The sequence below is a fragment of the Vicugna pacos genome, chromosome 10 (assembly GCF_048564905.1).
Source record: "Vicugna pacos chromosome 10, VicPac4, whole genome shotgun sequence".
Lineage (NCBI taxonomy): Eukaryota > Metazoa > Chordata > Mammalia > Artiodactyla > Camelidae > Vicugna > Vicugna pacos.
In genome coordinates this window covers 51,545,163-51,559,378 of record NC_132996.1, presented here as the reverse complement: position 1 = coordinate 51,559,378, position 14,216 = coordinate 51,545,163, and the positions used below count along the sequence as shown (strand labels likewise).

Here is a 14,216-nt window from a genome sequence, read left to right as displayed (position 1 = left end):
GTAAGTATCCATCCAATGGGCTCCTGTGGACTATCTGATACACCTGATACAGTCAGATAAGCTCCTCACGAATATGGTTCCACGTTGTGCACGTAGTACGCACGCATTTTTTTTTAACTGTAGAAGAATAATATAATTGCCTTTCCCTCTTATGATTTTAACTTGTCCTATATTTTATACATTTGAAAAACAACACACTTGCAAAACTAAAATCTAACATGCATGACTAACCTTATCAAAAGATCCCTCAATGTTTTTCAAAAAGAAAAAAAAAACCACAAACCAACCCCCAAATACTAAAACTTAGAACTGCTTTACACTTAAATAGCAATTTACATCATATCAACACATTCATAATCTTCATTGGTTAAACCAGGTTAAAGGTTCATTACTGGCTCCTTACACCAGGTCAGTCTCACAGTTCCTAAGAAGGTGACAGAATTCTCACACAGCATACGCGGACTTGCAGACCCAAGCAACCTATTTCGGTTTCATTTCGGCACAGGTAGGAAGGTAAAGCAGAGAGTCTCTCAGTACAATATTCATCTAATAGATAATTTGTCCTTGAAGTTCTGGCCATTGTGCTGTGAGTCCAGGGAAGAAACAATTCACGCCCCAATTATGGACGTGGCCTCCCAACCCGAGGAGTCTTCCAGAAGACATTAATTCACTAACTCAGCGTGTATTTACTGAGAGCCTGTCTCATGCTGGGTACTGGGAAAACAATATTGATAAGATATAGTCCCTTGCCTCAGAGTTTACAGTCTAGCAGGGTAAGAATTTGAAGAAGGACAAGCATGTTCAAAGGCAAACTCATTGCCTAGGTCTGCCCTGCTCGGAAAGCAAGTTCCAGAAGCTGTAGGTATGTCCCTGGGAGTCAGAGCTTAGTGCAAGTTTCATCAAGTCAAATATCTAGAAGCTTGGGATGCTCTGAGTCTGGTAAAGTCTTAGCAGTACATTTCCTGACTCAGATTCCCATGAGAAAAAAAAAACCAAAAAAAACAGATAAGAGCCCACGCTTTAGGAGGGTTTCAGAAGACCATGTGTAGTGACCATAGGAGCATCCATCTCAGATGAGCTTCTCAAATGAGAAGCTGTGAGTCTCCCAAAGCAGGGGGCTTCACCTGGTGCTGCCTTATCCTTGGGATTTTGCTATCCATCGCAGCACTGCGTGGGAAGGATTCTGCTCACTCCCCAAGTTGGCATGACTCGATTCCCATGAGTTCTCCAAGTCACGAACAGCACATAGAAAATGCATCAAACTCAAGCCAAGGCAATAGAGAGATATGCTGAGAACTTAATACACCAACCTATTTAAGCAGGAACCGGGTGCCAAGAAACCATCACATCCAACAAATAACACGATCTGCTAATTATCTGCAGAGTGTTCCAGTCGGTACGCCCCAGACTCACTACCTAGCAGGGATTGCTCTTCAATGGAAAGGTGCAGAAGGAGCCAAGGCCAATGTGGAGGAACGTGAGAAACCTAGAGGTCTGAGGAAGGGCGAGCTCAGAGAAGGATCCAGGCAGCTTAGATGATGAACAGGCAAAGCCAGGGAGTGAATTAGCAGATGTCCCTAATAACTTCACACATTCAGACACACACACATTCACATGCTTACACTAATTCAAATCTCCAGAGTTTTAATTCGTTGTGCGTGTTATAGTCAAATGCCGGGTAGAACCTCATCGTCCTTTAGCCTTGCTTGGGGAGCAAGGTGTGTCTTTCATGCAGGAATGTCTCAGATCTGTGCTGTCTGGCGTCACTGCTGTCAATTCCCTCAGTGACTGTTACTTGACAACACTGAGTAACACCTTTGCAGAGGTGACCAAGCCAGGCAGAAAGAAAAACAACTTGGTTGTACCTTCAGAAGGTCATTCATCTCACTAAGCTGTGCACCAAGACCACCAGCCAAAATGGCTCTCGTTATAATTAGAATTTTAAAAATTCTTAATTCTTCGTCCTTCCAACTTTCTGAATCCATCACAAACACTTTGACTAAGAATGGCTCGCCTCAACTGAGTAAGACACGGTGGCTGGCACTCCATTAGCCGGTGACAAGAGCACTCCCTCCCGTTGACATATGCCTTCATCTCCATATTAAGACAGTGCAGGAGGAAGGAGAAAGCCAAGGACGTGGGGAGCCAAAAAGACAAGTTGCAAAAGGGATCTGGATGTTCAAATTCATTTTCAAAGCATCTACAGGCTCGTGTTCCTCCCCGATTTCCTGGCCCACTGCTGAGTCTCCAGGTACCCAGAATAATGCCATCCTTGAAGACACCCCCACCTCCTCACTGACTGTAGCCCCTGAACTGAGTTTTCTGTTTCCTATCTTCCTTTTTTTTTTTTAAACATTTCCTCTGGATGCAAAGCTAGGCAAGAAATGATTCACTCTGGAATGAGTTAAGATGAGACAAGAAAGAGATTATCCAAAAGAGGAAAGATTGTAAGAATTAACATCTGCAAAGACTTTCCCTGAAACTTTCACTTTCTCTCTCTCTCTCTCTCACACACACACACACACACACACACACAGTCTCTCTCTCTCTCTCTCTCTCTTCCCCCCTCTCTCTCTCCCCTCTCAGTGTTTCCTCCTGCAGTATCATTTACACTGTTTTGTAATCCCAGTGAAATGTGTTCTAGCATGAGCTCCTGTTTAATGTACCCAACTCTGGCTCTCATCTGGGGTTCTGAAAAGAAGACTCTCTAGATTTTTCAATCCATTGTCCAACATTTTAAAAATTAGAAACAGGTTGACTTTAAAGTCTTGCTTTTTGTCCCCACTCTAGGGACTAAAAGATCTTCATTTCTTATTGTTTTGAGAATAAATCACCATCTTCATCTTGACTGGCTAAATCAGTGGTTCTCAATTAAGGGCAATTTTGCTCCTCGGGGAACATCTGGCAATGTCTGGAGACACTTTTGGTTGTCACAACTACTGGGACCGGAGTGCTATTGGCATCTTGTGGGCAGAGGTCATAGACACCACTGAACATCCCACAACACACAGGACAGCCAAATAATACACAACAAAGAACCATGCAGCGCAAAACGTCAGTTGTGCCCATTGAGAAACCATGGACTATGGGAGTACAAGAACAAACTACCCCCTTTCTCCCACTTATTGTAAGCAATTGGGATGAAAATAACCGAGGCTGGACCTTCTCTTAAATAATTAAAAGAGAGCAGAGGTGGTAACTGAAGTTTTTCACCAATCATCCAAGGGGGAGAAGGGAAGACAGCCTTGGCACCAAGTAAATCTTTCCTGAATGAGTGTAGAAAGTCCCCTCCACCATTATTCTTCTTGCTGATTTAAACATGAAAGTCCTGTGGTTATGCAGTGATTACAGTCCACCGTGGATTCTGGAAGTCCTCATTCTCCACTCACTGGCTCTTGAAGGTCAGGTTAAACTTGCCAGCATCCTTCAGGCTCATCCCATCAATCTGGGACCCTGGAGTTCTTCCCAGCGACCACGCCCACTTCTCCTGACGAGACCACGTGGATGCTTACGATCCAGCGGAGGACACATCATCTTTTCCTAAATCACTCTGCATATAAAAACATTTAATGCCCTCTGATTTTTTTTTCCTTTCTTTTAGCAAGAAGCACAAGACTACAAACTCTGTTCTTCTTGCCGCCGAAAAGAACTTCACAATAGAGGCAAAAACAAATCACAACTACTTACAGCGTCATATTTCACAGAAAACTGTGTACATTTGTTCCCCATATAGGACATACTTCAAAGTAACAAAATAATTTTATCAACTGTAATGTTCCTTCTTCCTGTTAGAAGTCGATGTATTTTTTTGTCCCCTCATGGTACATAAATATCAGAGAAAAGCAGTCTTGGAAATATTTACGTCCGGGGAGCTCTCGAGCGGTTATCACATGGCGTGTTCAGGTTTGTGTTCAAGGCGTCAGTGGCTTCAGTTTTCGTTTTCCCTCCATCCACGTGCATTCTTGCCAAATTTATATACCAGTCTTCGCCCGTCCACGCGTTCCAGAATTTCTCTTTTGTAGTAATATCTGTAACAGAGGACATTGCGTAAGATGGCTGGAGACGGAGGCTGGCGGGGGACTAACTGGCTGCGCGGCTTTATCATGTTTGGGGACTTGAAACGCCTCACCTCATCGCTCGGCTGAGTTTTTCGTAGGTCATGCTGCTGTTGTTTTTCTTTTTCCCCCACAGCTGAGCCACAGCCTCCGATTTCAAGAACCTGAAGACGCCCTCAGACCGGTCTTCCCACTTGATTAACCCCGGATTCTTGTCTGGGTTCAGCAGGATGTCGCGGATGAACTCCCATAAGTGGGTCCCGCGGGGATCTGAGGCAAAGGAGGCAAAGGAGTGGAGTGAGGGTACAAGGCACAGCAAAGAAGGGCCGGAAACGTGGACAGCTGAAGCATCTTCCATCAAGGAGGAGACAGTCAGTTCTTCCCTACCCACCTGTGATGCCAAATCACAGAATCCTCAAGTATTGGGTAGTTAAGAATGAACTAGCATCATTTTTTATTGTACAGATCAGAAAGCTGAAGCATGGAGAATTTAACTGACTTGACCCAGGTCATACAGCTCACTAGTGGCAGAGCCAAGACAAGAGACTAAGGTCTCGGATCTCCTACGCGAGGGCGGAGTAGCTTCTAAAAATGGTTGACACATTGCTGGGGATTCATTTCAGCTTGTTACTTCCCAGGTGAGCAACTTTCAACCACTTTTATTTAGAACCTCAACCAAGTAAATGGCTGCCACCAGCAACTGTGCTTCAGCCAAATGCACATGGATAGGGTTCTAGGATTTTAACTCCTAGGGTATATTGGGGTGGGGTCTTGCAGGGGTTGAGGGGGCCAATTTGAAAATGAAACAGTGGCTTTAATAAGATTAGCAACCAAATTCAGTTCTACCCCCACTGGACTTGTACAACTGCCTCCCCACACCCCACTTTGAGGGGCTGTGTTAATTCACTTCTGTGGGGTGACCTGGAGTAGCAGAGAGTAAAAATGTCCAACTCCCTTCAGTTTCCAGATTATACCATCTTGATTTCTTTCCATTCTCTGCCCCCCTCCAACTCCAGGTCGCTGACATCTCACACATTTCATAAGGTTTTATTATCTGGGTGCGGGAGGAGTACAGCTCTCAAAGAACACTGTTGAATCTTAAGAATAAACAATCACTTCTTGGAACAAGAACACCACAGAAGTAAGAAGCCAACATTCAGTCAAAGAGAAAAATAATCCACCTCAACTATTTTTCCCGTCTTTCTCCTCTGCCCACCTTTCTTCCTGGAGGAAAGGAAATCATTAACCCCATGCCTACCAGAAGTTCTTATTCCTTGGATGTCTCACTTTTGGAACAAATGTAACAGAATGAGGAGGAAATAGCCATTGGGGCTCCACTTTGAGAAACAACAGTAGAAGGAGTTGCTTTGCCAACAAGTGGGGCCTCTTTCCCCCTCTACCCAGTCTGAGGTGAAGAAATGCAGGCAGCAGGCAGTGGCGATCTCTGCCTAAAAACGGGTGGCCTCTAGTCACTCTCCACTTGAAGGGAAGGGCTAGGAGCCGTCTGAAAGACGGCCAACTTACTGTGCTTTTTGGTGTGGGACTTTGTGGGGTGGTCTTGTTCCTTTTTCACATCAGGTGACTCTGCCAAAGAGAAAAAATGAGAACTGCTTAATTTATATATTTCCTCCAGTTATCATCTTCATTCATTCATCCACTCAGGTAATCAGCATTTATTGAGCACTTACTGCATGTCTGGCACTGTTCAAGTATGTGGTCATGACCAAAGCCAAACAGAGATGGTAACTGCTCTGGGGAAGAAACTGCAGGATAAGAAACAGGGGTAGAAGTGTGGAGATGGGAATAATTTGCAATTGAATATAAGATGGTCACAGAAGATCTCTCTCATAAGGGGACCAGAAGGATGTGAGGGAGACAGTTGTACAGAGAGCTTGTGGAAGAGCCTTCCAAGACTGAGAATAGTAAGTACAAAGGCCCTGGGGTTGGTGTGCACAGAATAGAAGGAAACCAATGTGGCTGTGAGCAGGGGGCAGAGGGTAGCAGCTGAGATTCCAATCACTAAGGCCTTGTAGGACTTTTTGAGGATTTTAGCTTTTATTCTGAGACAGATGGGAAGACACTGAGAGATTTAGGTCATTGAAATGTTTTGCAGGTTTTTTGTTTGTTTGTTTTTTACATAAGACAAAAATGTAAACATTTATAACAAAGAAAGGATGACTTTTAAGCCAGAGGAGTGCCTTTTTTGGCATGCAAAGTTACATTTTAATCAGCCTGACAAAGGGGCCATTGACTGTCTTGAGCTCAGTACAGGGCTGACGGAGGTGGACTATGGAAACACAGATTAGTTTAACAAATGACTCATTACGGTAACTCTTGTGACTGTCACCAGAGGAGATGACAGAGGCAAATCTGTGAAATAAAACTTGTTAAAAAGAAAACTGAATGATATAGCAGTGTGTGGTGTGTGTGTGTGTGTGTGAGTGAGTGAGTGGGCACTTCCAGTGTCAGGAGGGCTAAAGCAGATCTTACCAAAAAATACCATAATAGACAACCTGCTGACTTTAATACAGAACAGTCCCTAAATACAAGCCAGTCCTGGTAAGAGACTGTTTTCTGTGTGTGTGACATCAGGGCTTTCTAACCTAGGGTTTGCTGACCCGTGGGTGGCCTTCAAGGGCATTTCAGACTGACTGAAACTACAGGCAAAGGAAGAGGCCTATAGCTTTCAAGACTGTCACGTGTGGTCCATTATTCAATAAACTTTGAACACCAATGACTCTTGATGAAAATGGTCGAGAAGACCAGTTCCTGTTTCTTGAACACTTACTATGTGCCAGGCCCTGTGGTCAGCACTTCGCACAAGTCACCTTATTTGCTTCACACAATAACCCTATGAGGTAGGTACTCGTAAGATCCAAAGTTTACAGCTGGGGAGGATCTGAGACACAGAGAGGTCAAATGCCTTGTCTAAAGCCACACGGCCTGAAACAGGATACAAACAACAACAATTTGAACCCAGAGGTTTTACTCATAACTCATAAAGTTTCTATGCCATTTCCAAAGATGGTGCCACATAATAGCTTTCATACATGTCTTCCCTGCCAAGAATCAGGTTCAGTTCTGCAACACTCCCGTTAGTGGGAAAGTAACTCCAGTACTCCAGTTTGATAATTCTGTATTTCCCAGCATGCATGGACGCAGTCACCTATTTGATCGCCCAGACAGTCACAACTCAGAGCTCCCAGCAGTCTGAAAGCCATGGTGGGATGGAGGAGAGAAACTTAGTAAGATCTGGTTAGAAGAGAAACCTCTTCTTCTAGCTAAGATTTCCCGCGCCTGCCCGCCCACACTCCACATCGCCAGCAGGAGGGCCTGCACCTGACTTGGATTTCTCTGAAACTTGGGAGAAGACATTCACAGGAAATACAAGGAGACTCCGCTCTTGCTCCCTGTAGGTTTCAGAGTGAGGTTGCGACATCCCATCAGGATGTGACAATATTGCGACAGGTTGGCACCTACCCCAGTTTCCAAGTGATACATCACTCTGACAGGGCCACGTTGTTCTGCAGACAAAGAGTGGCATTTACCCAGCAGGCCACAAGCAAAGCTCGTTTTCAAATGGCATCCAGAAGGGGTGCGGGGCCATTATCTCAGAGCCAGGGTTGAATTCAGAAAAACCCAAGTGTCTCTCAGCTCACTGGCCTCAATTATTGTTTAGGGCTTCCAAGCTCAGGTAGAATCAATTCCTTTGGGTATTAAGGTAACTTTATGAGTAAAATGGAAACTTTGGACCCTCTCCCCAGAACAAGGCAGATATGTATACACTCGTGCAATTCTGTAAACAAATTCAAGAGTTCGTGGGTCACTTAGGAGCCCATGGGCTCCAGATTAAGAACCTCCACACTGGCTAGACCACGAAGAAATTTCCTCTTTGAGATCTCAGCCATTTATCCAAACTAGACTTCCATCCAGCTTAGGAATGAGCACCACCCCCCACCAAAATTCCCTAAATAAAAATATTTCCATCATCAATTGTATGTAAGAATGTGCAGCCAAAGGCAAAAGAAAACTCAGATTTCTTCCAGCTTCTTCTTGTCATCCCCAGTGCATGGGGAGCGAAGCTGTGGAATCCCCAATCTGCCACAGCTCTAAAGTCTTTTGATCTGAAACCTCACCTTAATATGATGGCCTCTCTCCGTATGTCTTCCTTTTGCCTCAGAATAAAAGTCAAAACCTTTGAAGTCCACCCTTGTGGTTAAGTGATTCATTCCTATAAAATAATGGCTTGCTCTGGGGCAGTTGTCCAGCTTGGCTTTCTCTCGCTCCGCCCCCAGGCACCTCAGGCCAAGGTCCAGTCCGGGCAGGGGCAGCACCAAGGCATGAGTTTATGATGAGTTCCAGAGCATGACTTCAGCTAAGCTGCTTCTCAAGAAGCAAAGATTAGAAGCATTTGCATATGATTCAGCTGTGAGCCATTTCTTTACGGGATATACAAATTTCAGTGTTATAATAGAGCATGCCACCCTTGCTCTAGGCTTGGCAAGTCAGTGGATAAACACATCAAGCCCGAGCTGGCGTGACTGGCGGGGGACTATCGGGCACATCAGGAACACTGGCGGCCATTTTCTGAACCGGGCTGATGACAAAGCAATCAAAACACAGCCCACTTCCCCGCCTGTGTTTATCAGCCAGGGCATCAGTTTATGTGTGGCCTCGCCTCGGCACGGCTTGTAACTTGCGTTAAAACATACAAAGATACTTCACTGCACTCAGTTTCATGGGAGCTGGGAATCCAAAGATGCAGGCAAATGACCAAGGTCTTTTTGGGGGGTGGGGGGTGTTCCGCTCCCATCCAGTAGAGACTGAACTGTTGTGAAAGGAATTCATCTTTACAAGGATGTAATAAACTGTCCGACTTGGAGGGCCGTTCCTCCAAAGAATTTACCAACCCAGACACTGAATTGATTCTGATAGGGGTCCTGGATGGCTTGTCTCATGTTCCAGCCTATGTTACAACCACAGGATAGGAATCTGGGACTTCAAGAATCAAGGCAAGTGAGGAAGAGCAGATTTGTAAAGCCCATTTTTTGTTTTGTTTTGTATTTGGGGAGGGGGAGGGATTTGGGTTTATTTATTTATTTATTTATTTAATGGAGGTACTGGGAATTGAACCCAGGACCTCATGCATGCTAAGTAGGCACTCTACCACCGAGCTACACCCTCCCTCGTAAAGCCTATTTTAAGAAGGACTATTCAAAGTAGACGAGATGGATTCAGGAGGCAGTGAGTTCCCTGTTACTGCAAATATGAAAGCAGACATTGGCGCCTAAGGATTCTGAGACTCTAGAAGGTGAGTTCAGGACACAGAAGAGAGAAGGGTGGCCTGGCTATGAGGGCGGCAGAGCTGTGACTATGATTTTTCGTTTCCCCGGTGCCTCAAGACCTAACAACCCCTGAGGCTCAGGAAATGGTTGGTTCAACTTTATTCTTAGTTGGACTCCTTTGCCCTAAGCCAAAGACCCAGGGACATGAGAGGTGACACCCTAAGAAGTGTGAGAGGAAGTTAGAGGGTGACTAGAGTGGTTTCCTCAGCTCTGAAAACCTCCGTCTTGACTGGGTGGCAACAACTGCCATGGAATTTTTACCCCGATTGGCTCAGCTCCCCCAGCATGGCAAATCAACCGCAGAACCTTTCCAGTGTTTGATCCATTTCCTAATTTCAGCGAATACTTAGAGTGACACAAAATGCTACGGGCCTCTTGCGGGGGAGTGGTGGGGGGAGTAGAGAAATGAATTGGCCTCTGTTCTTAACCTCAGTTCCAGATGCATTTATACTGGCTCCCAGCCCTGCCTCATTCAAGCGGCTTGACCAGAACAAAACCTCAAACCAAGAGCTTTCATTATTTCACTTCTCAAAAACACCCTCAAAAAAAGCAAAAAGAACATAAAAAAAGTTTAAAAAAAGTGAAAAGTCTGAATGCTATCTAATAAAATTAATTTAAAAAAAAAAAGAGGGAGGAAGGGTTGTTGTTTGATTCCATGCTTTCATTCACAGACACTCTTTTAAATCCCAGTTCTGAAGTTGCCCTAAATTCAGTTCCAGGAAAAGACAGATTCACTTGTGACAAGTCCAAGCTCCATTTCACAGACCCAAAATGATCCACAAATTCGCATCCAGATCAAGGGACAACACGCAACCCTCTGTTCACCTCCCCAGCACGCTCATTCCTACCAACGTACCTATTTGTGAGCGGACGAGGGGAAATGTGATCTAAATACAACCTGAAAGCCCCTCTCTCAGATTCCCAACAGACCAACCGTCTCGCCCAGGGGAACCTTGAGTCAGGCACAGCCCCCAGATGCATCCAATCTTAACCAAATACAACCACTGTGATCATAATTCATAAAGTGCAGGTGGTCTGACCAATGAGAGAGTCCTGCTGAGCCATCAGAGTCAGACTTAAAAGCTGACCTACGATTCCCGGGGTTCTAGAAATTTTCAGTTGCTACCTCTCCACCCAGAGATCATCATCACCGAGTCACTGACCTCTGAATCCCACTGTTAGCCATTCTTCCTCTAAAGCCAAAGACAGCTTATTAAAAAGTAAATATAGCCTTCTCCCCATAAGTATGAATAACTTCACCAGATAGTTTCCCCAAACCAAGTTTTTTTTTTTAATTGAAAAGAGTATTTTTGTTGTCACAAGAGAGTGACTTGGTTTCAGAGGAGACAAACACTTTTCCTAGAGGCATCCTTGCTGGTCATTTTCAATGTACAAATATGGGCTCAAAAGCAGACTTTTTATAAATAGTAATTCTGTTCCTTTCCTAGCCTTTCAATGAGAAAGACTCCAGAAAAGTGGAAACGTAGGTCATTGGTGATTCTCAGTGAGCAATTGCATGAGGCACACTCAGCCTCGGGTGTCAGGGCAACTTACCAACAGGAAGGTGACCCGTGGTTGTCATGGAGATCTGGGCCCGGCAAAAAGTTTTGCTGTCCAACAGATCTGTGGCAATGAAAAGATAAAGGACATTAAGAGCCCCCTCCTTACCATATACCTTTTTGGCAGTTAGAAAAACAGAATAAAAATGTAAAAGGGTCTTAAGTGTTGGGGAGTTAGTTACCTACTGTGCTACCATAGTTGGTGTCATATAAATAGTTTTCTTCTTTCCAGGTGTTCATGAGGGAAGGGTCTACAAAGGACAGAAAACGGGAATGTCAGCAACCATCTTCCCCAGGTGGGGCGTTTGCCTTTTCTAACTCACTGTTCAGCAAGAGGTGTGGGGAAAGGGAGTGGTTCTCAGAGAGAGAAGATTCTGCTTCAGCCACATGTCACTTTATAATCATGTTACCCCATTTTTTTTCCTGTGTCCTGGGGAGATGGACTTTCTAAGAGTTCTACACCCGTTGCATTTTTAGGGAAGTCAAAGAAGGTACAGCAGTGGGATCCTGTCCTAGACCTAGGATGCTTTCCTGGGGATTTTCCCAGTCTACACTTAGCGGGGGGGGGGGGGGGGGGAGGTTCAGGAGCTTCGTCTTGTCTTGCATTTTACTGTATTATCACCAGAAGATTTTTATACTAGTTGAAAAAAATGGGGAGGGACAGATAAAGTCATGCTTAATGAGTATCTTTTCCTAGTGATATCTTCCTGGGAGAATTAAGAATGCTTCTTTCAGAAAAAGTCTGCTCAGTCTTATATCACAGTGTCTTCGTTGCTGAAATCCAGAGAGAATCTCAAGTTGGGTGACAGTCCCCTCCCTCTGAGATTTCTCCAGTATGCTTAAGGGATGACATAGAATTTTCAAAACAAAATTAAGAAGACGTGGAGGAGAGTGTTTCCGAATCAAATCCTCTCTCTCCTCTCTCTCTCTCTCTCTCTCTCTCTCTCTCTCTCTCTCTCTCTCTCTCTCTCTCTCTCTCTCTGTCTCTCTCCAGTGTGCTGGGTAAGCATGTCTCAGTCCAATCAACTCTTCAAATTTCTGATTCCAAGGAGACCTCCCTCCACCTACCCCAAATGAAGCCCCTGACTCCTACATATTCCCCCTCCTCTGGGCTGGTCTCCAGCAGAAGCATCTTCTTTCCTGGCTGGCCAAGAGCTGTAAGACCTGGCCAGGGCTGTCACCTCATCCCCACCAAGAATTTCCTGTGTTCCCCTCTTCACACCTAGAGGCTACTCTCAGCCCTCTCCTGCTCGGCATCTGAATTTCAGGGCTGGGGTGGTAAGCCACCGGCCAAGTTTCATTTTGTTTTTACAGCATAAACGGTATAAAACCTGACTCACTGGCTAAGTCGTCCTGTTTACGACAGAGGGATTTAACTGGTGTTTTAACTAATAGCTACGTGTTTGGGCATCCCAAGCCCAATCTCTTGGGGTTACACCCTCTCTCCTTGTTGGGTCATCTCGTACACCTGTTGTTGTCTCTGAAAACAAACTGAACCAAAGAGGTTTGGGGGTGTTGGTCCCTGTGCGAGCCTCCTCTCCCCTCCTCCCTGGGTGGACCGTCTTCCCCACCCTTCAGCTCACCTGTTCGGAACTGGCAACACGAGAATGTCTAGATGGTCCAGGAGGAACTGTCAAGTATTTGGGATCTCTCCAGTACCACCCTGGCTCCTCCAGTGGGGCTATCTGTCTGGTCGGTGGTGGGGGTTGGGGGCGGTAGGGGTGGGGGCACCATCCTCTCAGCCAAGTCCTGTGACCACCTCTAGGGCAGTCAGGCCCTTGAAGCACAGACTACCTGGGTAGCTCAGCCCCTGGTCTCTGGGGGGAAGGGCAGGACTAGACAAACCTAATTAACATGCTTAGCAGCTATTGTTTTTCTTTAATAATGGGAGACCAGCCCCCTTATAAAAGAGCACATAACTCCGTGGGGCCCATTTCTGCCCTCAGTGACTCACCAATCACCCCAGGTCAAATTCTGTCCTTGGTGACTGGCACGCAACCCTCAGGGAGGCCTGTGGCCAGCTCGGTGGTTGGCCCGTGTGGCCCGCATTCTCACCGATGTGGACATGGGGAGCGACCCTGGAGCAGTGGCAGATACACAGTTTTATCGTGGCCAGTGGACTTGGGGGGGACTTGGCAGAGCTCTCCCTAGACTGAGAGCTCATAGGCCGTAGGTCAATACACAAGGAGCTCTGACTGGTACAAGGCTCTGTGCACACACTCTCCAGGCAGTTACCGTGCCCTGCAAGTCCCCAGGGGACACAGAAAACCCCAGCAGAGAGACTGGGACAGAGGAAGGGGGGATGATTAGGCAGACGAAGGAGAACAAAAATGAATGTAGCTATCCTGGGACTGCAGACCCTCCTCGGAGCTCAGAATCGTGGCTTCTGTCTAAAAGTGCAGGAGTTGATTCCACAGCTGCCTTTGGACATCCCTACAGAAACTCCAAGTTCCCTCAAAACTATGGTAACAATAACACCAAGTCTGAATCTTTCTCCTCCTTGTGAAACACACCCCAGCCAAGGGAGGAGAGGGAGAGTAGACTCTGACCCCTTCCTCTTCGCTTCCCTTGCTTCTAACCTGGCCAAGTCCGGTCCCCTGACTCTCCTGGTAATGAGAAGGAAGCCCACTTAGACTCTCTGGGTTTTTTTCTGGCTCCTGAATCAGAGCCTGGATGCTACCCTGATCACCCATAGGGAGCAGAGGAGTGTGGGCAGAATTTGGCTCACCATCAGCAGGCTAGAAATCAGAATTAGTTGGCAGTCACCGGTCCCAAGGACAAGGGATTGGGCTCATGGCGGGGTGACCCATCAGAGACAGAGGGGAAGCAGCATCCCTGGGTTTACTGCCAAAACCCTGAGTCCGCCCTGCTCCCATGCTGCCCCTCACACTCCCTCCCACTCCTCCTCCCCAGGTCTTCGCCTACTAAGGTGGCTCCCTCCATCTGCCACTACTCACCAGTTTGTTCTGTCTTGACAATGACATTGTGCGTGGACTGGAACAGATCACTGCTGCACTGGCCTGTGAAGGACAGATTGGGAAGGTCAAAGTGGGCCCATGCGGAGCCCAAATGTGATGCTTAACCAAGGGCGAAGCTGGCTTCTTGGAAAAGCTTCTGTCAATCCCACTGCCTAATCACTTCTCTTTGCTTCTGGGAGAGGGCTTCCCTCTCTGCATCTACAAACTCAAGCCTGGAGTCCCGGGTCCAGAAAATCAGTAGCTAGGATACCCATATCAGATGGAAATATTTGGCCTTCT

The 14,216-nt window shown here is 46.1% G+C and overlaps 1 protein-coding gene across 3 annotated transcripts in view; it reads right to left on the bottom strand.

The window, feature by feature from the left end:
• Nucleotides 1–3,673: 3,673 nt before the first annotated feature.
• The window catches only part of EHF (ETS homologous factor), a 37,094-nt gene continuing 26,551 nt past the window's right edge, over nt 3,674–14,216 (bottom strand). For all 3 annotated transcript variants that reach the window (XM_015251769.3, XM_072969774.1, XM_072969775.1), the window contains 6 exons: nt 13,917–13,979; nt 11,142–11,210; nt 10,955–11,023; nt 5,580–5,639; nt 4,130–4,325; nt 3,674–4,028 (listed from right to left, as the gene is read on the bottom strand). In XM_015251769.3, the coding sequence (XP_015107255.1) occupies nt 3,929–4,028; nt 4,130–4,325; nt 5,580–5,639; nt 10,955–11,023; nt 11,142–11,210; nt 13,917–13,979 (557 nt within the window). In that variant the 3' untranslated portion in view covers nt 3,674–3,928. The remainder of the gene's footprint in view (nt 4,029–4,129; nt 4,326–5,579; nt 5,640–10,954; nt 11,024–11,141; nt 11,211–13,916; nt 13,980–14,216) is intronic.